Source organism: Caenorhabditis remanei, chromosome IV (genome assembly GCF_010183535.1).
Source record: "Caenorhabditis remanei strain PX506 chromosome IV, whole genome shotgun sequence".
NCBI classification, from domain to species: Eukaryota; Metazoa; Nematoda; class Chromadorea; order Rhabditida; family Rhabditidae; genus Caenorhabditis; species Caenorhabditis remanei.
The window spans coordinates 19,392,306-19,419,469 of NC_071331.1; the positions used below are offsets into that span (position 1 = coordinate 19,392,306).

Consider the following 27,164-nt stretch of genomic DNA (forward strand, 5'->3'; position numbering starts at 1 on the left):
TCAAGCGTTAGTAAACGAGCGGGGAGTGTTCATCCCGGAGATTAGAGATAGTAGAATATTCAAGGTTAATACTAAAATTATTTCGCCAGGTAGAGGCTCCCAGGGAGGAGAAAGAATGGCTTCAGAGTTTTGCAGATCCCCATTCATGCTCGCATTTATCGATTTTTCTTTTTAGCCCAATGGCTTTGCGTGTTCTACCAATTTCTGGAACACAAAACCCAATAAATTCTGTAATATCGAATATTGTTAATAATCAACTTTCCTCTTTTTAGCCTAGGACCAAAGAAAACTAATTCTCTCGACCCGAATGGGGAGGGAGAATTATTTGTTTTCTTGGGAAGGGTAATCTAGTACTATAGTAGGAGTAGACGAGAAACGGTTTAAAGGCGCAGAGACTTTTACGCGAAAAAGGTCCCGTCGCGACAGCCACCCACGCTGTGCGCGGGCCGGTCATCTTTTCCTCATTCTACGTGTTCGTTAACGTCCCTCCCACCCGGACCCAACGAACACGAACAAGAGAGAGAGAGAGAGAAAAAAGGGGCAGGACAGTTCAAGAAGGCTGAAAAGGAATAATAAGTTTTTGCAGAAGGAGAGAAGTTGGCGTTCGTCAAAAACATGGTCAACTCGCTCGGACCAGGAAACCTTGTGAAGGCAATCGAATTTTTGGCTAGGGCGGCTCTGGAAGGAAAAGCACCGTCGACAGCTCGGGACTACTTGAAAGAGAATGCCGCTAGAAGGAAGTGGATACAAAATAACGGTCTTCCACTCAACGAGACATCCACTCTGATATACTTGGCATCCAGGTCGGAGTTGGTGGGCGGGGGTTCGCTGGCGAAAATCGTGGCAGCATTCAAGATGTCTAACACAGAAATGTCAAAAGTTGGACGTCAGCTGGCAGCAGATGTGATTCGAGCCACACGGAGGAAAGAGGTGCAGACGAGGCAACAACCAAAAGCAGTGTCGTGGAGTGAGCTGCAAGTTGTCGCTGGAACGAAGAACAACGATGAGAAAGGTGAAAGAGACACATTGATTCTGTTACTGTCTCATCAAGCGCTACTGAGAGCTGAGGAAGCCGCGAAACTGAAATGGTCGGACCTAACTCAAACTAATGGAATCTTGGAAATCCGAGTGAGAAAAGCAAAGAACGATCAACAGGCACTCGGTCGAAGCACGTTCATTCCTTGTCCGGATGGTTCGGATTTGGACTGTCGCCTCAAGCGATGGAAAGTTTGCGAATCTTTACGATCGAAAAAGAGTGAGTATTTGTTTTCAAATTTGAATAACGGATCTGGGCTCTCGGCCAGTGCGATAAGCTCCATAGTTAAAAAGAAGCTGATGGAGTTCGGGATAGACGGGACTCACCACTCATTGAGACGAGGAGCCGCCAACGACTTGCAACGACAAGGATTTTCGAAGGAGGAGATCAAGGCGCGTGGGAGATGGCGATCTGATGCTGGCCTCGAAAGGTACTTGGTGGATACGCCCGAAGCGCAAGGAATATCGGCGGGAGCGGAGGAGAAGGAGGATGGACCACCGGTGCTAGTACGTCAGCCAGAAGAAGGATGAGATCAGTCCATGTTGTCAAATTACCTAATTACCTTTCCCGTTAATCTACGTTATTTGTTTCTGTTTTATTAATTACCGTTCCCGTTCTATTTTAGTTGTTTCCGTTTTACTAACCCTGTTCACCCAGTTACACCGGTCATCATGTAAATTCATTATCGATTATCGACTATCGATTAATCATAGATTATTCTGTATCATTTATAGCTACCAATTTCTGGAACACAAAACAACCAATTTCTGGAACACAAAACCCAATAAATTCTGTAATATCGAATATTGTTAATAATCAACTTTCCTCTTTTTAGCCTAGGACCAAAGAAAACTAATTCTCTCGACCCGAATGGGGAGGGAGAACTAATAATAATTTTTCAGATAGATTTCAGACTCTTAACATTTTTCCAGTTTTATCAATTTAAAAGTTCTTAAAGAAATTTCTGTTTCACTAAAATTAAATTTTTAAAGAATTTTAAACTAAAGTTATTATTGCGCTTACTTTATAATTCTGCAGTTTTTTTCTTTTTTTTAACTTTCAATCAAAATTTTCATAAAATAATAACTATTTATTCACTCTTTGTTTCTCATTTCCATACAATAATTTTCTTTTGATTTGTCGATTAAAATACATTTTCAGTAAAAGGCTAAAAATGACTAGCAGATATATACTCAGATACCAGTAAAAATGGGGGAAAACGGGGGGACAAAACACTGGTAAAGTAAATTACATCAATAAATACACAATCTCTACAACACAGAAATCATCAGGAAGACGGGCAGAAAGTGGGATCTAATTCGAGTTTATCAGCAAAAGCAGCCGACCATTTCTTGGCACTTGTATTGTTGTCGACTCGAAATGAGATGATGTCATCTTTTGTGTCGTTTGTACGGATTTGATTTCGGTGGATTAATTCAAAGAGCCATCCATTTGAGTCTTCTAACTGAATTTCTCGATAGAAATATCCATAAATTAGTACTTCGAAAACTGATTTCGAATCGAGTTCCGCTTTATAGAATACTAATTTTAAGTCGTCCCGACGGAGCAGTGCATGACGGATCACCTCAGATTTTCGATTTCTGAAAAAAAGGAGGATTCGGTTACTGTAGTTCTAAATCTTGACTGGGTTACTGTAGTTCTAAATCTTGACTGGGTTACTGTAGTTCTTAATCTTGACTGGGTTACTGTAGTTCTAAATCTTGACTGGGTTACTGTAGTTCTAAATCTTGACTGGGTTACTGTAGTTCTAAATCTTGACTGGGTTACTGTAGTTCTTAATCTTGACTGGGTTACTGTAGTTCTAAATCTTGACTGGGTTACTGTAGTTCTAAATCTTGACTGGGTTACTGTAGTTCTTAATCTTGACTGGGTTACTGTAGTTCTAAATCCGGACTGGGTTACTGTAGTTCTAAATCTTGACTGGGTTACTGTAGTTCTAAATCTTGACTGGGTTACTGTAGTTCTAAATCTTGACTGGGTTACTGTAGTTCTAAATCTTGACTGGGTTACTGTAGTTCTAAATCTTGACTGGGTTACTGTAGTTCTAAATCTTGACTGGGTTACTGTAGTTCTAAATCTTGACTGGGTTACTGTAGTTCTTAATCTTGACTGGGTTACTGTAGTTCTAAATCTTGACTGGGTTACTGTAGTTCTAAATCTTGACTGGGTTACTGTAGTTCTTAATCTTGACTGGGTTACTGTAGTTCTAAATCTTGACTGGGTTACTGTAGTTCTAAATCTTGACTGGGTTACTGTAGTTCTTAATCTTGACTGGGTTACTGTAGTTCTAAATCCGGACTGGGTTACTGTAGTTCTAAATCTTGACTGGGTTACTGTAGTTCTAAATCTTGACTGGGTTACTGTAGTTCTTAATCTTGACTGGGTTACTGTAGTTCTAAATCCGGACTGGGTTACTGTAGTTCTAAATCTTGACTGGGTTACTGTAGTTCTAAATCCGGACTGGGTTACTGTAGTTCTAAATCTTGACTGGGTTACTGTAGTTCTAAATCTTGACTGGGTTACTGTATTTCTAAATCTTGGCTGGGTTACTGTAGTTCTAAATCTGTCTCACCTCAAATAAACCCTTCCAAACACAATACTTCCCGCCCTCTTCTCCTCAACATTTCGATGTTTAAATCCAAAATTGACGGGCGGTTTGAATAGTTTTCTCGGATCGACAGTATCCTGTTCATTCCGTTTTCCAATCTTCACCATATGGGTTCCATCGCTTTGGATCACAATGTTTTTCGTGGGGAATAGTGTACCCGCTTTGTCTGAAAAAACAAGAATCTTCAAAAAATCTGAAAATCAAAAACTCACAAATCTCAAATTGTCGATCATAACACTCGGAGCATACATTCTGCTTTAGAAACTCGTATTTTGCCAATGGTGCTTGTCCTTTACAGTATTTGCATATTAGCTGAAAACACACGATAATTAGTTATAATTAGTCTCTGTGGGTGGAATTTCCATTTAGGTGAATTTTTAGGTTAAAAATTCAATTTTTCGTTCTAAAAACAAAACGCGCCAAAGGTACGCCAGACGCCAGAATTCTTATTTTTGAACAAAATCTGTAGAATATTATCCTTTATACATTTTTTTCGCCGTTTCAAAAGTTACATATTTTATGATGGGAGCTTTGAAAATGGTTTGAATTCTACCTGGAACTTCGGAGTTTTCTACAAAAATTTTTTATTTTTTATTTAAAAAAAGAAGGTTTTTATAGATAAGTTCGATGATTTTTGGGTTTAAAAGTTTATTTTACAGAAATCCCAGAAAAAAACGCGCCAAGGGTACGCCAGATTTCTCTCCTATAGAATTTGAAATGCAGTTAAAATACTCAAAACTAGCTGGAAAAAACTTGTTAAATCGATTTTTAAAGAAAATTTCAGATTTTTGACTCAAAAACGAATCAATTTTCATCATCTCACTGTTTTTTACTCAAAATCTGACAGATATGGTTTTCGTGAAACAGAAAATATTTAAAAATATATTTCTGTTTCAAACAATTTCAAAATTTTCAAGTTCCAGATTTCAAGTGCTACTTGTCATACCCATCCACAATCCCTGCAATGATGTCTCCTATTGATAATACTGAATTCTGTGGAGCATCCCTCCATCAAACATTCATTCGATATATTATCAGGAAGCCAGACGGGTTTAATCACATCAGCCACCGCCTGTTTCTTTGATCCGTTCCTCTGTGGTCCCCCCACATCAAATATCCCTCCATCGTAGTCTCCGATATCCAGTGGAGTCACTGGAACAGATGACAATTCGTCTTGTGATCCAGATGTACTTCTTGAATTTCCACAGATTCCATTCGGTCTCATCACGTCTTCTTCTTCATTGTCGTCGTGAGGGGATTCTGTGATATTGTTCTTCTCGGCGAGCATTAGGAGCTTCTTCATTTTTAGCTGGAATTTTCTATTTTGAACTTGTTAAGAATGTGTGTAGTCCTCTCGGACAAGATTTCAGAAAACACTCAAAACTTTTTGAACTTTCCTTTAGTCTTTCTGTGTGTTTTTGGATTCTGGACATCCGGGCACACAGACAGACATATAGAAGTGGGAAGCACAATATAATTGCAAAAATTGTCTGTTTCAAAGTTTCAGTGAACAGAGAGCTGAACTGGAAAGTATACTAAAGCTACCCTGATGATTCCATTTCTGAATCTAGAATCAGTTAAATTCCGCTGGAGACCGAGATACGGCTTCTCAAAGTCCACTTTTCTCTCTTTGTGGAGAAAGTCACTCGAGAACTTCGCCGTATCTCGGTCTTTATCAAAGTTTAGCTGATTCTGACTGCAAAAATGGAACCCCCAGGGTAGAATTAGTACTCTCTCCAGCTTTCATAAGGAGTTAGTTGTGTGATGCCACTAGCTGAACAAAAGTTGTAAATTATACCGTTTCAAACGTTTTTAATAAGACAATTCATAGTTCAGACTTTAATATATCCGTTGTTCAAGATGTAAATTTTCGTTTTGAGAAACATAGTCTAGAGCCGGGACAAATGAGCCCTAATTGTAAAGGACACGGCTTTCGAACTATCTCGAATTTCAGTAATAGGCACTGTAAGCCCCGGTGATCTCCTAATTCTGCTATAGAAACCGACCGAGTACTGAACGGATTTTCAGATGAAACTGAATGGTTTTTTTTCATAATTCAAAGGGACCTATGTATGGTAAAAACCGTACTTGCAGCGGGGCGGACCGGGCCGTGACGAGAATTTCCACGGCCCGACCCGGCTGAAAAAATTTGAACTGAAATTTGAATTTTTTCCCAAAAATGTGGAATTTTTTGCTATACTTCAGAATACAATCAAAAGCTAGTTATGCATCAAAAAATTGAAATTTTTAATGTGAAATTTCAAAAAATTCGGTAAAAAATAGGTATCTTTTTTTGATTGCAAGTATGGTAAAATCGAAAAAAAAAATTTTTATTGCTGTTTCTGAAACAGTAAATTTGTTCAACGTGATTGTGATAAACGATTTTGGCATAAAATCTATAATTTTTTAACAATTGCGCTCTATCGAAACCTCTTGACAAATGCTTATTTTTTTCTATTTTATACACCGTGATTTATTAATGTGTGAACGGATTTTCTGATGTAAAAGCGAAAAAAACTTTCTTTTAAATTTCTGTTTCTGAAAGAGTAAACAGTTCTGTCTCTTTTTCGTCATATTCCTTTTTTTTGAACACTATTACAAATGTTAAAAAAGTTTTCTATGAGACAGAAAATCTTTCGTTTCTAACAACTGCGCTCTACCGAAATCCTCTTGTTTTTTTTCTCCCGCTTTTTTTGTGGTATTTCGGTAGAGCGCAGTTGCAAAAAACCGTAATTGTGATCATTGTTTCAAACTTCTTAACCAAATAAAAACTATTAAAACTACCTGCTTAAAATCCATAACGTATCATTATTGAAATTAAATTTTTTTCTAAATTTTACTGTTTCAAGTGAAACAGTAAAGGAAGATTTCTAGTACTCGGGTGATATAGAATCTGTACGAAACTGAAATTTCTCTATTCTCTCCGAAACCTCTTACCTTATTCTCATCATGTTTCTGTACAGCTGTCGACTGTCTTCTCTTATAAGACTTTCTATCGAATTGCGCCTTCGCCAAATCATCCGCCCATTGATTTCTCTCTTTTTCTGTCGGAAATATGATAACTGCACTCTTGACTTTACTCCTAACCATCAAACATTTCACATATTCGTCCTCTTCCATTCTCTCGAATCTCATATATTCCAATGGGATACGGTAGGATCGATTCATTTCGAATTGACCGCCCGACGAGAGAGTACGAGACGAAGAGACACGACAGATCCAGAGACAATCAGTGAAAAGGACCAAGTAACGGGGTTGTTCCTCTTTTCGTGTCTGTTTCATGACGTCTCCTTGACGGATTAGTACACGGCCTGGTTCCAGAACGTTGAATTGACACTGAAATGAACAGATTCGGCGTTCATTGGTGGTTGTGATCGTAAAAAGATCAAATTAATGTTTTGAAACAGGAATTTTTTAAATAGATTTTTGGGAAAATATATACTTTTTTTGTCATTTTCTTCATTTATTTTTTATTTTTTCGTCAGTAATACGTGTCGGAACTGATTTAAAACATATTTTTAATTGAAAAATGCTTTAAAAATGAGGAAAATGACTGAAATACTAAAAAAAAAGGGAAGTAACGCAATTTTCAAATATTAGCTCGGCATAGATCATACAACTGCGCTCTACCGAAATCCGCTTGAAAAAATGTCTCTTTTTCTCTGTGTCTCTCAATTTCACACACAATTTTCTACGGTTTCGGTAGAGCGCGGTTGTACGGTTGTACGAAGTGTGCCGTGCTAAAATCCTAAAGCAACTCGTAATAAAAAGGTGAATGTAATAAAAATTTTAAAAATTTCTTAAATTTTTCTAAATTTCACGAAACAGCAAATTTTCAGTGATCGCTACTACGCTGTCATGCTTACACCTCGCTGCCACTATAAAAGAGGTATGTTTTAAGAAAATCCATTTAATGAACGAATTAATAGAGACTACTGATAAAAAATTATATTTGAATGATTAGAAACAGTAAAAATTTGTTCAATTACATGTTTCGAGTTAATCATACATTTAAAAAAATCATACTTGTCACGGGCCGGGCCGGACCGGGCCGAAATCAGGAAAAATCTCGGCCCGGCCCGGCCCGCTCGGCCCGTTTTGAAACATTTTTTCAAAACATTTTGAGTTTTTGAACTTTTTTTAGAAATTTTTTGAAAAAAAGTATAGTTTTCGAATAAACATTTAAAATTGAATCAAAATGTGAATATGTATGATAATTCAAGCATTTTTACTGTTTTTGTTTGAAAAATTTCAAAAAAATATTGGTAAAAATGGGTACCCATTTTTGAATCCGGGCCGACGGGCCGAGCCGGGCCGGCCCGATTTTTGACAAGTATGAAAAAATGATATTTTAACAGCTGAAAATTAGGTATAGAGAACTAGAGATAAAAATGGTTATTGAATTTTCGAAACGGTCAAGGGCGACTCCAATATACTTTTTTCTTTTAATTTTGGAAATAATTGAGGATATTTTTCCAATTTGAATTAGTTTTATAAATTCAACAACGCTTTCCTCATCACTTTGAAACCGTAGTTTTATTTCGAAATTTGAGTTTTTTGTCTCAAATTTCTATTCCATTTCTCACCTGAAACCGATAATACAACTTTGTCAAATCATCAGTCGTCGGCAATCCCATCTTCTGATTAACCGCCTGTGTAACTGATTCCAGCTTGGCAATCGCCTCTTCAGCCTTCTTCTTCTCATCAGATCCATCCGTCAGATATTCAGAATATCGAAGCATTAGAAGTTTATAACGCATGAAATTCTGATGAACTTGATCGAGTTGTTGGATGACAGCTCCCTTCTTTCCACGCTTGAATACTTCCGTTTCGAACTGAAAATGATTGGAAAAAATGGAAGCTATGAAAGTAATAATAGGATTTCCTAGAAATTCATTAAATGTAGACTGAAACAGTCGAAAAATATTTTTCTAAAAAATCTCAAGCACGGTCTCCCATACTGCGAAAAAGAACTGCAAGGAACGTGAAGGCAATTTTTTCACGTTTTAATTCAATTCTTTTATTTTTTGCACTGAAAATTCAGTTTTTTCAGGTTTTCAGACGTCGCAATGGTTGAAAAGCGGTCCCATCAAGCAGAATAGTAGAAAATTAAATTCTCTATCAAATGAGCCAAAAACCGTGAATTTTGGTAGGAGATTGACTTTTTTGATGCAGAAAAACCGATTTTCAGAAATATGAGTATAACGTTTTTGACAGAAAACATTTTTGAATTCACATTGAATTCACATTTTGAATTCACATGAGGAGACTCTGAATATGTTCAAATTTTCAGAAAAGTATATATTGGCTGAAATTTCTGAAAATCGGTTTTTCTGTATCAAAAAAGTCTATTTCTGACCACAATTTACGTTTTTTGGCTCATTCAATAGAGAATTTAATTTCACACAATTCTCATTGATGGGACCACTTTTCATCCATTGCGACGTCTGAAAACCTGAAAAATACTGCATTTTCAATGTAAAAACTGAAAGAATTGAATTAATACGTGAAAAAAAATCGGCTTCACGTTTCTTGCAGTTCGTTTTCGCTGTGTGGGAGACCGTGCAAAGATAAATTCGAAATTGTTTAAAAGGAATTTCTGTTTGTCATTTTTCAATTTTTCATAATTTTCTCGATTTTCAGATTTTCCCAACTCACCATATAAGTGGCCTCATCGAACTCTCTATCCTCATTTCTCATCTGTAACAACTTGGCCATAAACTCCGCCTTTTTATCCAAAAACGGTTGACAACACTTCAAAAAGTCGGCGAAAGTTCCGATAGTTTTACTCATATTGGGTGTCCGTGAATCCCAATTCGAGACTACAGTATCCACTTCTTTTAGGAGCATTTCGTGGATTGGAAGGATTTGAACAAGAATCTTTTTGATTTGGAGAACGACACTCTCTTGGCCATTGTGGTGGGCGAGTAGGTCGTGGCCAGCACGTTTTCCGAATCGTTCCATGTATTCTGGGTAGAGCTGGAAGATGGGATTTCTTAGGGAAATATATTAGCACGACACACTTCTTACAAAGGCGCTCTACCGAAACTGAAGAGAATAGTGTGCGAAATTGAGAGACTCAGAGAAAAGCAGACATTTTGCAAGGGAATTTCGGTGGAGCGCATTTGTAAGAACTATGCGGATATAATTTCTGATTTTGAATTTTATGGACTAATTGGATAATTAACTACGGTAGATAACTGCCATATTGTTCAAGACTTTTAAAACTCTTTGAACAATTTTGCGAATTTTTTTTCAGAAGATCTCTAATTCTTTCTCTCATAGAGGTTTTTATATACCCACATATTTTTGGCAAACTTCTGAAACAGTATAGAAAAATAGAATTCCTTGGAGATTGACGAATCAAACTGCTGAAATATTGTTGAAATTGCTTTGAAACGGTAAATTTTTCTACTGTGTCTGAAAAAATGTTCACAGTTATTAACACGGCACGCGTCTTACAACCGCGCTCTAGAGAAATCGAATAAAATAGTGTGCGAAATTGAGAGACGCAGAGAAAAAGAGACATTTCTCAAGTGCATTTCGGTGGAGCGGAGTTGTAAGAACTGTGCCGAGCTAATAATACATATATTTTGAAACAAAAATTTACTGTTTCAGAAATGAAAAAAGATTTCCTCAGTGATTTTGGTAGGTACTCATTTGAAATATTAAACTGGAAATTATGGCTATTTCATTTAAAAAATTCTAGGAAATTATGGATAAAAGTTGAATAACAAAAAAAATTGATTTTCCATCCATAATTGTTGATAAAAATGTTCTGTTTCATAAAATTCTGAAACTTTTATAGTGCAATTTTTGATTGATAACAGCAGGATTTTTGAGAGAATTTTTCTGAAAAAGATGAAAATTTGTGTTTTAAATACTCAAGAGTTGAAAAAAAAGAAAAAAATTTCGGTGGTTCAGTATTTCATGCCGAATGTTTGGAGAATATAACTATTACTGTTTCAAAAAAGCTTTTTAAAATTTTCAAAAATACAGTAGTGAACAGTGGGCGTATGAATACGGTGGAGCGCAGGTGTAACAACTGTGGGTATATTTACTTTTCGTCCCCCCCTATATTGAAGAATGACCCCCCAAAAAGGACCTGGGAAAAGCCCCCCACCTGATTGATTATTGACCCCCCACCCATTGAACATTAGCCCCCCCCCCTTTCTCTTTTTCACTTAAACGCCTGAACCATTGAGTCCAACAAAATTAAACTATACCCGAATCTTCAGGCTTAGGTAAAAAGACCCGGAAAGACATTTTCGGCATAATTTATATTTATGATGTTCAAGATTATAGTCTGAAAACGTGCTTCCATTTGTTTCATTCATAGTGTGGGGTTTAATAGTGGGGGCCTGATGCTCTATGATGGGGGTCTATTGTTAAACAATGGGGGTTTTTAAGTCATTAATGGGGGACTGATATTCATTGATGGGGGTCTAATAATCCATAGGTGGGGGACCGATGTTCAATGGTGGGGGGCTATCAATAAATGATTACAGCTAAAGATAAACAGTAAGAATTACAACTCCACTTTCGGTGGGGGGCTCTAGGGGGGTGGGGCCGATAAGTCATGAATACCAGGTTCTTGAACAATCGTCCCCCACTTTGTACTGGTGGGGGGTCATTGTTTCACATCAAAATAGAAGTAGAGCCCCCCGCCGTGAGGAAAAAGCCCCCACCTGTTTTGTACTGGGTGGGGGCTCTTCCTAGGTAAATTTCAACGTGGGGGACTCTACTGATGTGGGGGGCGATAAGTAAAGAATCCCACAACTGTTAGAGCTAACATAGAAATAAAAATTTCACATAAAGTTTTAGAGATGCAGTTATAGATTCATGGACCGGTTTTAATATTTTTTCACAATTTTTCTAAGGTATTGGAAGTGCGCTCTAAAGATAAATTCTGGAAAACTTGAAAATTCTGAAAAAATATCAATTCCCATCAATTTTCAAGTATCATTTCCCCAAAAAAAAAACTCACCACCGCCATCTCCTTCAAATACTGTACATAATTCGATTGAACCTTCAAAAACTCGACAGCCGCATAGTGTAACTTCTTCAATCTCTGATCCTCTTCCTCATTTCCAGTCTCATAATCAGGTATTGGGGATACTGTACCGTCGGCCGAGTCTCCGCCCCCACTATGACTTGTCACAATACTACTTCGATCACTTGTCATACTTGTGATACGGGAAAAATCGTCGGTGGAAGTGGACGAGATTCCGGATGTCGGCGACACGAATAGTGAGTTGTGGCGGCCCTGGAAATAGGGAAAATTATAGAAAATTCATTGAAAAGTCATTTATAAATCGTATAGAACCAGCAACAGACTATAGAAACCGAGTCTGGCGCGCCTCCGACGCTTTTTGAAGCTTTAAATTGTGTTTTTCAACTAAAAAATAATGCGTCGGAGGCGCGCCAGACTACACAAAAACCGGAAAATGCAACAATTCTGACAGTTGACTCAAAAAACCCTGGAAAATCTCGAATTTTCAGTCAAAAACCGTAGATTTTGAGCCAATTTTTTCAAAAAAAATCTTGAAATTTACAGAAAACTTTCTGTGAAAACGAGTCAAAGGCACGCCAGACATTTGAAAATTTTCAGTCACAAAAATGCGGTTTTCGAGCTCAAAAATACAAATTTTGGCACATTTAGAACTTAAGTGGAACTCCAAAAATCCAAAAATTCAAAAACAGTAACAGAAAAAACCTAAAGAAAACAATGTCGTCATGCAGATTTCAATCATTTTTTGTTTTCCAGAAAAACCAAATAAACAAGTGATCTCCATTTATTCTGGAAACACAACCTGACTCATTTTTCTCTTTCGGAAGTGACAGAGATTGTGGCTTAGAGAGGGGAGAGAGTACGCGGAGAGAAGAGAGTGGAGAGAGAGAGTGTCTCACAGAGATTTGAGGTGTGACTGGGAAGGGGAATGTCTGTCTGTGTGTCTGCATTATGGAAATGTATCAAAAATTTGAAACTTGGCACGGTGCCAACTCCTACCGTAACCCTGGTCAAAGATATTCTAGAATACCCTTATAATGATGAGATCATCGGTCGGAGGACTGACTAAATCGAGTTGGAAATTTGTAATTTTTTTAAAATTCGAAACAGTAATAATTGCAAATTTTGATATTAAAAAACGAATTCGAAAATTGAGATTGAGACTGAAATACCATTTTATATAGAAAATGAGTTTGAAAGATCAAAAACCTGCCGAATAGCGATTAAATTTCCACAAAGATTCAAAAGTAATATCAAATTCGAATTCTCCATCAAAAACTATCCGAACCCCCATTCTCCTTCGTCTCTATCTCTCATTTTGTGTTTTTGGGTTACTGTAACACCAATTGTGTGCAGGCACAGAACATCCCGACGAAAAAATGCACAGAATTTGAAAATTGTGTGAAAACTGTCTGGATAGGGGTAAAAAGGGTCGAAGAAATCCGATTTTTTCAGCATTTATCTAAAAACAGACAAGAATTGTGACTTTTTGAGTCAGAAACTTTTGAAAATTGGCTGAAAATTAGTGTTATTTCATGTTAATCAAAAAATTCGAAATTGACAAAGAAATTGTGAAAAAAAAATCAATTTTAAGAAGAATTCGCTTTCTGTCTATCTTTCTGTGTGTACAGATTTCCGCCAGAAAACAATCAAATTAATAAGACAAAAATAATCACTGAAAACTGTAAAAATTCGTAATTTTCTGTACTAAACTTTTCTCAGTTGGTAAAAAATGCCAAAAATTCATGGAAAACTGGAAAAAAAGTTGTCTGTCAGTGTGTCTGCGTATCCGGATGTACCAGTTTTCATTTTCCGCTTTCAGTTATTGACCACAAAACTTGCCACTGTAACGAATTGATTGAACTTCGAAAAACAAATCAAGTTTTATAGAAACAGTAAAAAATTTTTGATTTCCGAATGTCTGTCCGGATGTCCACTTTCAATCTCAAACAGTCAAAAAATGATTAAAAAAACAACAGTACCCGGAAAAAAACTGAAAATTTCCAGTAAAAATCCCATTTCAGATCAAAAAACCATCAAAAAGAGCATAGAAATTGCTGAAATTCTCACTAAAACTCATGATCCAGGTATTTCATTAAAAACAGATTTCAACTCACTTTTCGATTATCTCTCAGTTTTCCAACATCCGCCGGAATCTCATCAATATTCGATTGTCGTCTCTGTTGTGTTGATGGTTTATTTCCATTATTGTTTCCGTTCACTTTTTTGTTGCCACCTCTGAAGAAATTTATGGGAAATTTATGAGATTTTGCATTGCGAATTTCAGATTTTTTCAGAGGAAATATGAAATGGCGGAAAAACATCAATTTAACATTGAAACGGTTAATAGAAGTTTTTGAAACGGAAAACTTTTCAATTGATATTTCGAAAGAAAAAATTCAGATTTTTTTTTCACGAATTTCCTGACTTTTGCATCATAATATGATGTGGAAAATAGTGGTGATACAAAGAGTTAAACGAATACAACTCAACATTTAAACAGTACAACTTTGTAATAATTGGTTTCAAAAAATTACTGTTTCATTGTGTTCGTTTATTGTTTTTGAAATTAAATTTTCATTCTTTATAAAAAAAGAAAACGAAAATACGGCCAATTGACTATTTGAAAATTTTTCGAAATTTGTAAATCATTGAAACAGTAAAAAAAATCGGGGGTATTTGAGTTTAGAACTCGGAAGAATAGAACTGCGACAAAATAAAACTGTGAAAATATAGAACTGACTAAAATAGAACTGTTACAAAGTGGAACAGTGGAAGTTAGAACTGCTACAAAATAGAACTCTAGTTCGAATGGAGCGCGTTTGCATTTTTTTTGCATTACTTCAATTTTTCATCGAATAATTGTTCAAATTCTGTCTAACGACTTAACGACAACGACAGAACGACTTTTTTCAATTTGAACAATTATTCGATGAAAAATTGAAGTAATGCAAAAAAAAAATGCAAACGCGCTCCATTCGAACTAGAGTTCTATTTTGTAGCAGTTCTAACTTCCACTGTTCCACTTTGTAACAGTTCTACTTTTTCCTGTTCTATATTTTCTCAGTTTTATTTTGTCGCAGTTCTATTCTTCCGAGTTCTAAACTCAAATACCTTCTTTTTGTTCTCGGCCAGGCCCAGCCCGGCCCGGGGTTTAAAATTCAAAAAATTGTTGAATTTTTTTTTTGAATTCTTTCTAAAAATGTCAAATTTTCGACTATACTTCAGGGTTCAATTTAAAGCTAGCTATGCATCAAGAAATTGGACTTTTTTGGATGTATTTAAAATCTATAAAAAATTTCAAAAAGCCGAAATTTGACAAGTTTGATTAATACAAGAAATGCTCGTGCCGGAGTGATCGAAAGTTCAAAATTTTCTCGTTATAAAAAATCTGAAACAGTAAAATTTCAAAAAGTTTCAATAAAAATTGTTAGGAACAGAATATTAGCTCGACACGGTTCTCACAACTGCGCTCCACCGAAATGCTGTTGAAAAATGTCTTTTTTCTCTGAGTCTCTCAATTTCGCACACTATTTTCTTCGGTTTCGGTAGAGCGCGGTTGTAAGCAGCGTGCCGTGGTAACAGGAACAGGATAACTTGGAACAGATAATACGAGGAGAAACTGTTGCTTCAATAGCTGTGATATAAAACAATGGAACTTGAAACAGTAAAAAAAAACATTTCGAAAAATGTTCCGACCTAGCAAAAAGAGCCCTTCCCTTGCTCACCTCACAAACAAATGCTCCATTTCATGCATAATTTCCGAATGAGTCGTCGCCACCGCCGTCGTTTTCCTATCATTCCGCGGGAGGGGTAACTCATCGAAATCGTCTTCATGTCGATGACGTCGAAGATTCTGATGAGACGTCGAGTCGACTGTTGACTCCTCATCTGATGCAGAAGTGTCACCGTCGTCGAATTCATCACTGACTTGGGAAAGGGTGGACACTTGGGATATTGGTCTGGAATAAGGGATGGGTTACTGTAGGATTACTGTATGTCTGTGGAGGAAGATATCCGGATGTCCGTTATGCATGTCTGTGTGTCTGTGAATCCGGATGTCTGTATTCACGAAATTCAGACTTTCAGAGATCGTTTTTTTGGTCATTTTTTAGATTTCCGTCTACATGTGTGTTCATTTAAAACGCTTAAAATTGCGATTCTTCAAAAATCGAAAAATGTAAAAAATTTTGGCTCAAAAACGCTGAAAAATCTTGAATTTTCAGTTAAAAACCGTGGTTTTTTACATTAAAATTTCGAAATTCTTCGGAAATTTTCTGAGAAAACGCGTCAAAGGCACGCCAAACATTTGAAAATAGCGAAAAATGGATTCTATATGTGTGTTTGTGTCCGGATGTCCACCTAACTTTCAATGTTCAAGCCTGTCTGTATTTCCGAATGTCCGGATGTCTGCGATCTCAGAAAATACTGAAAATGTGACGTATGTCCGGATGTCCGCGCGTTTTTTTCACGTTTTTCTTCTATTCAAAACTTAAAAAACACAGATTCACGTGAACTGAAATCGATGACCGTTCCAGTGACCTCTCCTCATTTTTTCTATTCAATTTTTGTCTATTTAAGAATCAATTCAAATCGATAAATCAGTTTAGTAATCGATAACAAATCGACAATCGATAAAATGATTCCAAATATGTTACTCTCTAACAAGGTAAGCCCCTCCCCCCTGTCTTCTCTCTTTCAGTTCCCCCTAATTTCAGATGTTTGGTTATAAACCTCTCCTGCCGGTGGCTCATTACGAAGTGGAGTTGAAGATGGATAGAAAGGTAAGGGTCCCTACGAACATGGTAGCGCAGAAAAACTGGATTTATTTTCAGATTTTCCAGCCGAACCTCACACTACAGTAATCCTCTCTACAGGATGGATTCAATCGAACACAATCAGACCAGTGACCTTTTCTTTTCTAGAATAAAATGATTTATTTGTATTTTTTGGATGTACAGAATAAAGCCTAGAACGACGACGACGACCACGCAGTTTTCGCTGAAAAAACGCGCCAAAGGTGCGCCCGACATCAAATTTTGAAGGAATTTTCGCAGTTTTCGCTGAAAAAACGCGCGAAAGGTGCGCCCGACACCAAAAATTAATTACTCAAAAAGCGGCGGGAACTCCATTTCTACTATCAGAATCGACTAATTTTTAGTCTAGATGTGTGTTCACTTAAAAACGCTTAAAATTGTGATTTTTCAACTGAAAAATAATGCGTCGGAGGCACGCCAGACTACACAAAAATCGGGAAAAGCCCTGAAAAATCAGAATTTTCAGTTAAAAACCGTGGTTTTTCATAAAAACCTCGAAATCGTTCGAAAACTTTTTGAGAAAACGCGTCAAAGGCACGCCAGACACTTAAAAACGATGAAAAAAGTCACAAAATAGGGGTTTTCGAGCTCAACAATAAAATTTTTGACACATATTTCTGGTTCTTACCTCTCAATCTGTCCTCCTCCATTATTAACTCTCGGTACGAATCCCATATTAACCAACTGTCTCGCTCGATCTTTTACATTTCCATTGCCATTTGAATCAAAGAATCCACCGTTCGAATAGTCCGACGTCGCTGGAGACACCAGAATAGTTGGTGTCGTACAGGAAGAATGGGGCGGAGCTTCCGGACGGTGGGATGGAACGTCCGGAGTGGAACTTGAGGTGGGTAGCTGGAAAAGAGAAATGGGAGTGAGAAGTTGAGAAAATTATTATAATTCAACTGGGCTCCACCGAATCCCCCTTGATAAATGTCTCTTTTTCTCTGAGTCTTTCAATTTCACACACTATTTTCTTTGGTTTCGGTAAAGCGCGGTTGTAAGAAGCGTGCCGTTCTAATACAATTGATTCCGATTATCCTGACTCTGATGTTTGACGCCTAAAGTTTTTACAATTTTTGGTGGAAAATTTCCCATGGAAATCAACAATAATATTAGATGACATCATTTCTTGCCCTTTGGGATGACTAACAGACAAAATCCCGAGGGAGAAACGGTTGTAAACAAGGTCAGATTGGACTGGAAAAGTGCAGATGGCACTATGGGGTTCCGGGTTTTTGGAAATTTACAGATGCACTTGTCGATATAAATAAACTGCATTGTGTGCAAAAATTTGAACTAAACTGAAATAACTGATAGGAGTTAGGACTGTGAGAAGAAATGTTCGAATGACACACTGCTTATAACCGCGGTCTACCAAAACCCAAGAAAATTGTGTGCGAAATTGAGAGTCTCAGAGAAAAAGAGACATTTTCAAGCGGGTTTCGGTGGAGCGCAGTTGTATGAACTGTGTTGAGCTAATAGCTTTTTAGTGTTTGGCACTACACCACAGGGATGCAAAACGCAAGGTCACGTAAACGCGCTCCGTCTCACAGCGGTTGGCACGGTGCCAAAAACGGACTTGGCTGAGTGCCAAGTTCAAGTTTAGCGTGTGTTTATCGTATCTTTCAATGAAAAGCGCGACGCACACGCATCGCGACTCGGTCGGTAAATTCAAAACTTTTCGTTGAGGACCTTACGCCTCGCACCCCTGTGCTACACTATACAACATCTTCCTGTGAACTTAATTTGGTTAAAAATTAACATTTTCCCAACAAAAATTATCACTTTTTCCGAAAAAAAGTGGTTTTTTTCTAAAAAAAAATCTACTGTTTCATCAGAAATTTCAGAAATTTCTAGAAATGCATATAACTAGTTTTCTTTTTGTTTGAACTGTACATCCCTTTCAGATCCATAGATAACAAAAACAGTAAAAACTAGACCTGAATTCTAAAAAAAAAGTGATTTTAGCAAAAAAAAAATTACAGTTTCAACGAATTATTTTCAGTTTCTTCACAAAAATTGTTATATTGACTTAATTCCAAAAAAATTAGATTATGAGTTTTATAAACAATTAAACTTCTAAATGTTCTGTTGATCGAATCATGACTTTTTTTCCGTTTCCTGATAAAAAAGGCAGAAATCGACAAACTAGGGATGACTCTTTATTAGAGGGGCCCTTCTAGTCTCCTCTGAAAAACAGCGATTCAGAAAAAATACAGTTTCAAAAAGAGATCTTAAAATTCTCAATTTCCACATTTTCAATACGACGCCCAATAGGTTTGTTTTCAATCCCGTTTATCCATAACTAACCTCAAAATTCATATCTTTTATGCAGCAAGTGTGACCAAGTTTCTAAAATTGAAAAAAGTCGAAAAAAGTTTGTATAATATGAAAATGAAGGAGGGGGAGGTCGAGAAAAGGAGGGCCAAAAAGGCAAGCACTTATTGTCGGATTATCGTCCCTTCCGTGTGTGTGTTTTGTGACCAGAGGGAGACAGATTTGGAGGGAGAGAAAGAATATTATTTCAAATGGGACACAGAATGGAATATAAAATAGAAAAGGAAGTGAAATTTTTGGAAGGGTAGAGAGGAAGGGAAGGACATCCGGATACACAAATGGGGGAGAGCGTCATCTAGAATGCAGGACATCTGGACTCCTAGACACACAGTTCTCAAAACTGCGCTCCACCGAAATGCCCTTGAAAAATGTCTCGTTTTCTCTTAGTCTCTCAATTTAGAACACTATTTTCATTGGTTTCGGTAGAGCGCTGTTGTAAGAAACGTGCCGTGCTAATGAACAGTGTTCTGATGTTCTTATCCAGAGTTGCAAAACATGAAGTGTTGTTAATGCTACAAAATTGCTCAAAATATTTATAAATATTTTGAAACAGTAAAAAAGATAGATGACACTATGTTGCGAATTGCCTTAATGAGGAAATTGATCACAGGAGTGGACATCTGGACAACCGGAATTTCGGATGAATAGAAATAAATATACAGAAGTGAAGAGTCAACAGAAAACGTGTAGAACCTTGCTGAAGTCTAATTTGTTTTAATGAGAAATCTTTGAAACAGTTAAAAAATTTAGAAAATTAGTCAAAATCATTCTTCTTGATGCACCGGAAATCTCCGGACATCCAGATACACAGACAAGCAAAAAGAAGAGAAAGTGCAACACCTGGCTACAGAAAAATTCTATTTGAAATTTTGCTGAAACAGTAAAGAGAAAAATCCCAGAAACAGAGAGACCTTGATCATTCAAGGCTATTAGCCCGACACGCTTCTTACAACCGCGCTCTACCGAAACTGAAGAAAATAGTGGGCGAAATTGAGAGACTCAGAGAAAAATAGACATTTTTCAAGGACGTTTCGGTGGAGCGCAGTTGTAAGAACTGTGCCGAGTTAATCGTTTTATTGAAATACGGACATCCGAACAAAACCTACAGACAGACAGACTTTACCACTTCTATATACTTCACTGAAATCTATAGATTTGAGTCACATCATATGACGTTTTATCGAACCCTTTATAACAACTTTAAAAAAAGGAAACTAGTGAAACAGAGAAAATTTCAGATTTCCATATGAAAAAATGAAATAAAAAAGGGATTCAAGAGAGTAATAGAGACACGAGAGAAGCAGAGAAAGAAGTATAACTAGTCAGACATAAAGTGTCCATGAACTTGTTCTATTCTTCTCTTTTTTTGCCTCGGTTTTACAATCGGAACAATTTTCTCTTCTCTTTCTTTTTCCGAAAAGGGGCGATTTTCAAGTGTTTGAAATTTGGACAGAGAGGTAGAGCTAATGATCGAGGCGGAGATTATTTGCACATCTGCACTATTAAAATGGGGGGAAATGTATTGGAAATTGAAAAATATGGCAGAAAAATATTTGGAAAAAGTTTGAGGAGGAGTGAAAAATATTTCTGTTTTTGATTTTTTTTTAACTACGGCCGGTACGCTTCTTGTAACCGCGCTCTATCGAAACAGAAGAAGGGAAATTGAGAGACTCTGAGAAAAAGAGACATTTTTCAAGGGGGATTTCGGTGGGGCGCAGTTGTAAGAACTGTGATGAGTTAATAGGAAACTGTGAAAAAAAGACCGACTGAAATTGAAGAAATTTGTGAAAAAATATATTGATTTCCTGTTTTTTAATAGAAAAAACTATATTTTTAGACTGGAAATGTGGGGTCAAAGAGATCTAGATTTCACAGGATGAGTATTATGCCCGAGCAGTGATTTTTGAAAGTTTTACTGAAAAAATCGCCGAAATTCCAGATTTTAACCGGAATATGTATCAAAGTCAGATCGAACCGATAAAAATTGACAAATGTGAAATTCTACACATTTTTAACCAGTTTTATCTGGAAAAACTGAAATTTTTGTCTGAAACTGGAGCGAAAGAGAAACTGAACAGTTTTAATTGAAAAGAAAGAACGAAAGAATACGTAAACTATGAAAAACTCCTTAGTTTCTTCGTCAATTTACAGAAAAACTGGAATTTTCGATGTCCGAAGAGAAAAATGAGTTTCAAATGGGTTTTTTCGCGAAAAGTTAGGATATTAAAAACATAATTTTTCTTTAGTTTTGACAAATTGCTGAAACAGCATAAAAATTTGGAAACACCGTTTTGAAATTATCCACTTTTAGATATTTTAATGAGTTTTTAGTGCGTAATTGACGTTTTTTGAAGACTATTATTCACTTTTTAATCCCAAAACTCACCAATCCGTTCAAAAACAGCGGTTTCGGTGCGACTTTCGGTTTCGGACCCAAACTTCTTCGCAGTGAATTCGAATTTATTTCCGTCGGCGGAGGGTCTTCTGGATACTCTTCCGGTCGTTTCAGTGTTTCTTCTTCTTCTTCTGCTTCAGTTCTTGGTAGAGGAGATGACTGGGTTGATGGTTTACGGTGTGGTGGTGGTGGGGGAGCACGACGCGGCGCTGGAAATTGAGATTTTAGAAAAAACGGTATTATTTGATGTTAAAAACGAGTCAGTTTTTTTTTGTCTTTTTCCCATTTTTCTATTAGCTCGGCACGTTTCTCACAACTGCGCTCCACCGAAATGCCATTGAAAAATGTGTATTTTTCTCTGAGTCTCTCAATTTCGCACACTATTTTCTTCGATTTCTCTAGAGCGCGGTTGCAAGAAGCGTGTCGTGGTAATATGTTTCTTTGTTTGTTCTTTTTAAAATTTCACTGTATTAGTCACCTCTCCCTTGCCTTCCGCAGACTTTTGAAGGTCATCTCCTCTTTTTTCAAAATTTGCATATCCTGATTCCCTTCCCCTCCCATCATAATTATCTTCTCAAATGATCAGTTTCGCAAAAAAATGAAAAACTAAAAGTTCAATTTCTTCTCTCTCCCACTAATTTACACACAACAAAAAGTGAGTCATGATTGACTCCCATAGATTAAACACTGAGAGAACAGACACTCTGACACATACACTCGTCGGAAAACAGTAGGAAGAATTTGGGGGGTTTCGAAAGATTTTTTGGGAGAAAATTTGTGAAAATTGGTAAAAAGTTGGAAATTTCAAATTTCCAGCTTTTCAGATGATTTTTTCAATAAACTTTCACAATTCTAGGTATATTTTATATGATTTTTATGATTATCAACATTATTTACTTTCATTATGCTTAAAAACCCCAGAAAACCCTCGAAAAACTAACCAGAAATCCGATTTTTGAGCATTTTCGGCTGAAAGTTCAGTGGAGCGCGTTTGCAAAATTACAGTATTTTAGGAAAAATTTGACTTTTTCCGGGAGTAAAATTAGATTTTTGGGTGTAAATTGCAGAGTTTTACGTGAATATTAATGATTTCTTGCAGAAAAGGAGCTTTAGCACATAAAAAACAAGTTTTCGATTCAAAATTCAGTGAAAAATTCGAAAAAAAAACAGAAATTTTAGCGAGGCAATTCGATTTTTGGATTTTCAAGTGAGAGTGGTTTAAACTCTGATTTTTACATTTTCTTTCATTAGAAATTAATTAATTCTCAGCAATTACCCAATTAAGGTTTCATTTTCTTTGCCTTTTCCTTTCTGATCCAGCCGAAAACTTCCAATTATTCCCTTCTTTTCTTATCATAAATTATCTAATTTTCTCAGCAGGGGGTCATTTACATTTGACCTTCTTTCTCTCCTTTTTCTCCCAATTTTCTCACATTTCTCGTGGAATTTAATAGGGGGCGAAAGGCGACAAAAGAGTAAGTCAAGTGGCACTTTTGAGTAAACAGTAAGACGGCTTTTAGCAGCTTTTTTGATAGAAAAATCGGGAAAAGTCACGCTTGTTTTTTTTCTATATGTGATGATAAGCTGGAATTATTTTTTCAGATTTTTTTCAGGTGGAACTGCAATATTTACAGCCAAAAAAGGGAGAAAACGAACAAAAAAATACACATCTTAAGTAAACAAACAAGGTGGTTTTGGCAGGGGGAAAATTGATGGGAATAGCTGGAAATTGGGTGAAAATGTGCAACAAATTTGAAAAGAATTACTCAAAAATGGGTGAAAATTGTTATTTTCAGCTCTAAAATTGTTATTTTCACCGTTTTTAACGGGAAAAACTGATTCATTGTGATTTCTGCGCTGAAATTAGTAAAACTGCAGAATTTCAGTGGCCAAAACCTCATAATTTTTTTTAGCCGAAAAATTCGAAAAACCCATTTTTTATGTTTTTTCCTTCAAAAAATACTTTCTTCACTGCCAAAACCCTCTTCTTTCTATTTTCCAGGTTTTCCATTGTTTCCCCAACCCAATTGTTTGCCAAAACATTTCGTAACTTTTGTGCCCAACTCAAATCACAATGTCACCTGATAACAAATGAAACTTTTAAAGCTATTTTCGATCAATTTTTCCAGAAATTTCCAGATTTTTCCAGACTTACAAGGTGGCGGTGGCTTTCGAAACCGATTATCATCACCGTCGAGCTTATTTTGAAACTCGGCGAGCATTTCCTTGACGGACTTCGCCGGCGACGGAGAGGAATCGGACTCTTTTCGATGGTGGCTCATGTCATATTTCATACAGTCTGAAACTGTGGAGCTACCTGATTGATTAGTAGAGAAAAACGGAGAAAATGAGGCGTCTTGTGAAATAAAAATTAGTAATGAACGGTGACTTGTGTCTGGGAGAAAATGGGCGACAAAAAGACCACCGCAAGCCAACAGAAGAAGAAGAACAGGTCGGGACGAGTGTGTGGAGACGCAGACAATCAAAGGGAAGTGAGTCAGCAGGCCAGATGAAGAAGAAGACAAATACACACAAACATCATAACGGAAAATAGCAAGAAGATATGTCTGGAAAACAATTGATATATCTGGAACAATTCTATTAAAAGAGAAACGCTGAAAAAATCTGAAAAAACTGCAAAAAAAGTTTATTTGATAAGAAAAAACATGAATAATATAATTTTACAAAACATCTGCTAGCCAAAATCATTCAGATCCTAGCAAACTATTTCCAATTCCCCACATCTTCACCCCTTTGGGATCCGGAAGAAGTTTCCGACACCGACAAGTGCCACTTGACGGCGATTTTATAGAATTTATACATTTTCCCCTTCTTTGTGATATTTTTTAAGTTTCAAATCCGCAAAATCCGCAAAATTTTCTTCTAATTCTCTTTTGAAACATCAAAAAACATGGAAAACCAAAGAATTCCGCCAGAAATAAAAATATTTTTTAAAGGCGCACGCAGTTTTCGCGTCGACGGGTCTCGCCGCGATCGTCGTTTCTCAGTGAAATTTGAATGACAAAAACGCGCGAGCGCCTTTTTTTCGATTGTTTTTCGTCGATTTCGGCTGAAAAATTGCAGATTTCTCCCATTTTATTCATTTTTCACTCACAAATTATATAATTTATCGATTTTAATCACTTTTCACCCCCACTCACCCCCATTTTACTCCTAAATCTATTGTTAACCCCCCGCCAAACGCGCTACCATTAAAAATGGAACACATGAGAAGATTCAAAGAACTAAACCTTCAAAATACTGAAGGCAGTCAAGGTGATTTTTCATCTCGAGCATTCACGAATACTGCAAGTGTTCAACAATATCAAAAAGGCGAACTTCTCGGAGCCGTTTTCAACCCGTATGCTGCTCCAGAAGCCGAGCAACATTTCGCTGTTGTCGGTGGAGAATACGTAAGCGATTTTTTGTGTTTCTGAATTCATTTTTCACGGTTTCAGGTTCAATGCTACCGAGTCGTCAAGGAAGTGAACAATTTGGAGCATGTTTGGGGAATTCATTTCCCGAATAGCCCTGATGAAAAGAAATCGCACCGCAAACCGGATGATCCCACATCCGAAGAACTACCAGTGGATGACCGAAAGGAGATTCTCTACTGTGTTGCTTGGGCTTTTGATACGTTTGATCATAAAAACGGCGGCGATCCGTATAAAATCATCTGTGGTGGTGTTCTCGGATTTATTTACGTCGTCGACTTTGCCACAAGACAGCTCGATAATGTAATTGTATTTTTTGCATTAAAAATTCCATCAGTTTAATTTCAGCGTCTTCAAAGCTTTGGTGGTGACATCAACGAAATCAGAACATGTCCAACGAATTCCGATTTGATTGCATGTGCTTCATCCGATCAATCGATTCGTGTTCTTCATATTCGAAACTCGCAATGCCTCATCTGTATCGGCGGACTCGCTAGTCACCCTTCCATGGTTCTTTCTGTGGTAAAAGAGCTTGAAATAATCTAAAATAACTAAATACCGTTATTCAGGACTGGCATTATACCGGTGAATATCTCGTGACGGGTGGAATGGATCATCAAGTCATGAAATGGGATCTGTCAACTTTTATAGTCAAAAGTCATTTGAAATATACATGCGATGAGCTGGCAAAAGGAAAACGGAACATTTTCGGTCCACAAGTGACTAAACCTCCACAGTATGCAAACGAATTTTCGGAACAGATTCACCATTTTTCAGTGTTTTCAGGATAAAGCCGGTACCTCCTAGAAAAATGTGCCCCGATGACACGGGAAAGGTGAAACAAGTCATGGAGTCTCTCGATTATGCTGTGTACGTTTTTAAGAAATTTTCTCGAAAAAATTTAGCTTGAGAATGAATAATTAAGTAGTTGCCAGTACTGAATCTACATCTTTGCACAGCTGATTCTGTTTAGATTACTTCTAACTGACAAGGGAACCTTTTAAGTGGTCCTTAACGCCAGCAAAAACGACCTATACAGGGTGAAAGAGGATGTTTGAAAACCTATAAATCAACTTTCAAAAGTTGCTTACGTGACCTGTAAGTGTCTGAAATCTCGACCTGAAAATAGACCATTTTTACCATTGATTTGGTGTATCTCCTACCACGTTTGTGAAGACTACGGCGGCAGTATAAAAACGTGTTCGAATGGCGCAGGTGGTTAGCGCCTAGTAGGAGAAAACTTTTGCGCTGGTTCGACCCCTGCACCATATTTTCTTTTTTTTGTTATTTTCCTTTTATATAAATGTTTTTTGGAAGCTATCATACAAGTTTTTTGTATCACCATCAACGTGATTCCCTTCGGAATCCATTCAAACAATGATTATAAGAAAGATCTGCCGGCCGACAGATGGAAGTGCCTCCAGGTGGAAATTTATAATTTATGATAGCTTCCAAAAAATATTGAAAAAAAAATGGAAAAAAAAAACAAAAACAAAAAAAAAGAAAAGATAGTGCAGGGGTCGAACCAGCGCAAAAGTTTTCTCCTACTAGGCGCTAACCACCTGCGCCATTCGAACACGTTTTTATACTGCCGCCGTAGTCTTCACAAACGTGGTAGGAGATTCACCAAATCAATGGTAAAAATGGTATATTTTCAGGTCGAGATTTCAGACACTTACAGGTCACGGAAACAACTTTTGAAAGTTGATTTATAGGTTTTCAAACATCCTCTTTCACCCTGTATAGGTCGTTTTTGCTGGCGTTAAGGACCACTTAAAAGGTTCCCTTGTGAGGGATTTGGGACTAGGACAATTTTTTGACTGAAATTTCAAAAAACGGTTTTTGTCCTCGTATTCCTGGAATTTTTGAAGATTGAATTGAATATTTTTAATCTAAACGATAACAATTTTTTTTAATTTCAGTGATAAAGTCTATCACATCTACACTCCAATTGCCGTTTGCTCTGATTTGCACACCAACTACGTGGATTGTGTTCGATTTCTTCCTGGCTCGGATGTGATTGTCTCCAAAGATTGCGGTGAGCAGCCGACTGTGAACATTTTCCGTTTCGGCGCTGGTGTTCCGAGAAATGAAGACGCAATTCCCATGAAGGAACCAGAAACGTGCACAACAAAAATTATGAGCGTTACGAATGATAACGGTGAAGTATGGTTCACCAAGTTCGCTATCGATCCGAGGAGACGTTGGTTGGTTTGTGGTTGTACTCGTGGAATCGTCAATTTCATCGATTTAAAATACCGTGATCGTCCGAAAATGTATGCTGTCACCACTAATTTCATCTGAAACGTTCAAAATTTTCAGTAACTTCTCTCTCACTATCTGCCAAAATACCATCCGACAAGTCGATTTCTCACCATGTGGCCGATTCATGGTTGCATCTGGAGATGATATGCGGATTGTTCGACTTGATCGAGTCCCGGACACAGTCGATGTCTCTCTTCTGGCGAAATTCAACAAATGAATCAATATTTCTTATCCTCT

At 37.0% G+C, this 27,164-nt stretch overlaps 3 protein-coding genes across 3 annotated transcripts; 2 read left to right on the forward strand and 1 right to left on the reverse strand.

Moving 5' to 3' along the window:
- Positions 1 to 615: 615 nt before the first annotated feature.
- On the forward strand, positions 616 to 1,566 carry GCK72_015251 (uncharacterized protein; the record flags this gene model as incomplete). The annotated part of the gene is made up of 1 exon (XM_053730731.1): positions 616 to 1,566. One exon carries the CDS (start codon positions 616 to 618, stop codon positions 1,564 to 1,566), a length of 951 nt encoding a protein of 316 aa, XP_053585503.1.
- Positions 1,567 to 2,324: 758 nt separating this feature from the next.
- On the reverse strand, positions 2,325 to 23,522 carry GCK72_015252 (uncharacterized protein; the record flags this gene model as incomplete). The annotated part of the gene is made up of 13 exons (XM_003093479.2): positions 2,325 to 2,637; positions 3,630 to 3,831; positions 3,878 to 3,977; positions 4,612 to 4,974; positions 6,603 to 7,001; positions 8,252 to 8,500; positions 9,324 to 9,644; positions 11,653 to 11,931; positions 13,794 to 13,914; positions 15,405 to 15,638; positions 17,122 to 17,348; positions 21,220 to 21,437; positions 23,384 to 23,522. 13 exons carry the CDS (start codon positions 23,520 to 23,522, stop codon positions 2,325 to 2,327), a joined length of 3,165 nt encoding a protein of 1,054 aa, XP_003093527.2.
- A 933-nt stretch (positions 23,523 to 24,455) lies between these two features.
- On the forward strand, positions 24,456 to 27,144 carry GCK72_015253 (uncharacterized protein; the record flags this gene model as incomplete). Its single annotated transcript, XM_003093487.2, has 7 exons — positions 24,456 to 24,641; positions 24,687 to 24,965; positions 25,011 to 25,184; positions 25,232 to 25,398; positions 25,449 to 25,532; positions 26,585 to 26,938; positions 26,985 to 27,144. 7 exons carry the CDS (start codon positions 24,456 to 24,458, stop codon positions 27,142 to 27,144), a joined length of 1,404 nt encoding a protein of 467 aa, XP_003093535.2.
- Between the last annotated feature and the right edge of the window lie 20 nt (positions 27,145 to 27,164).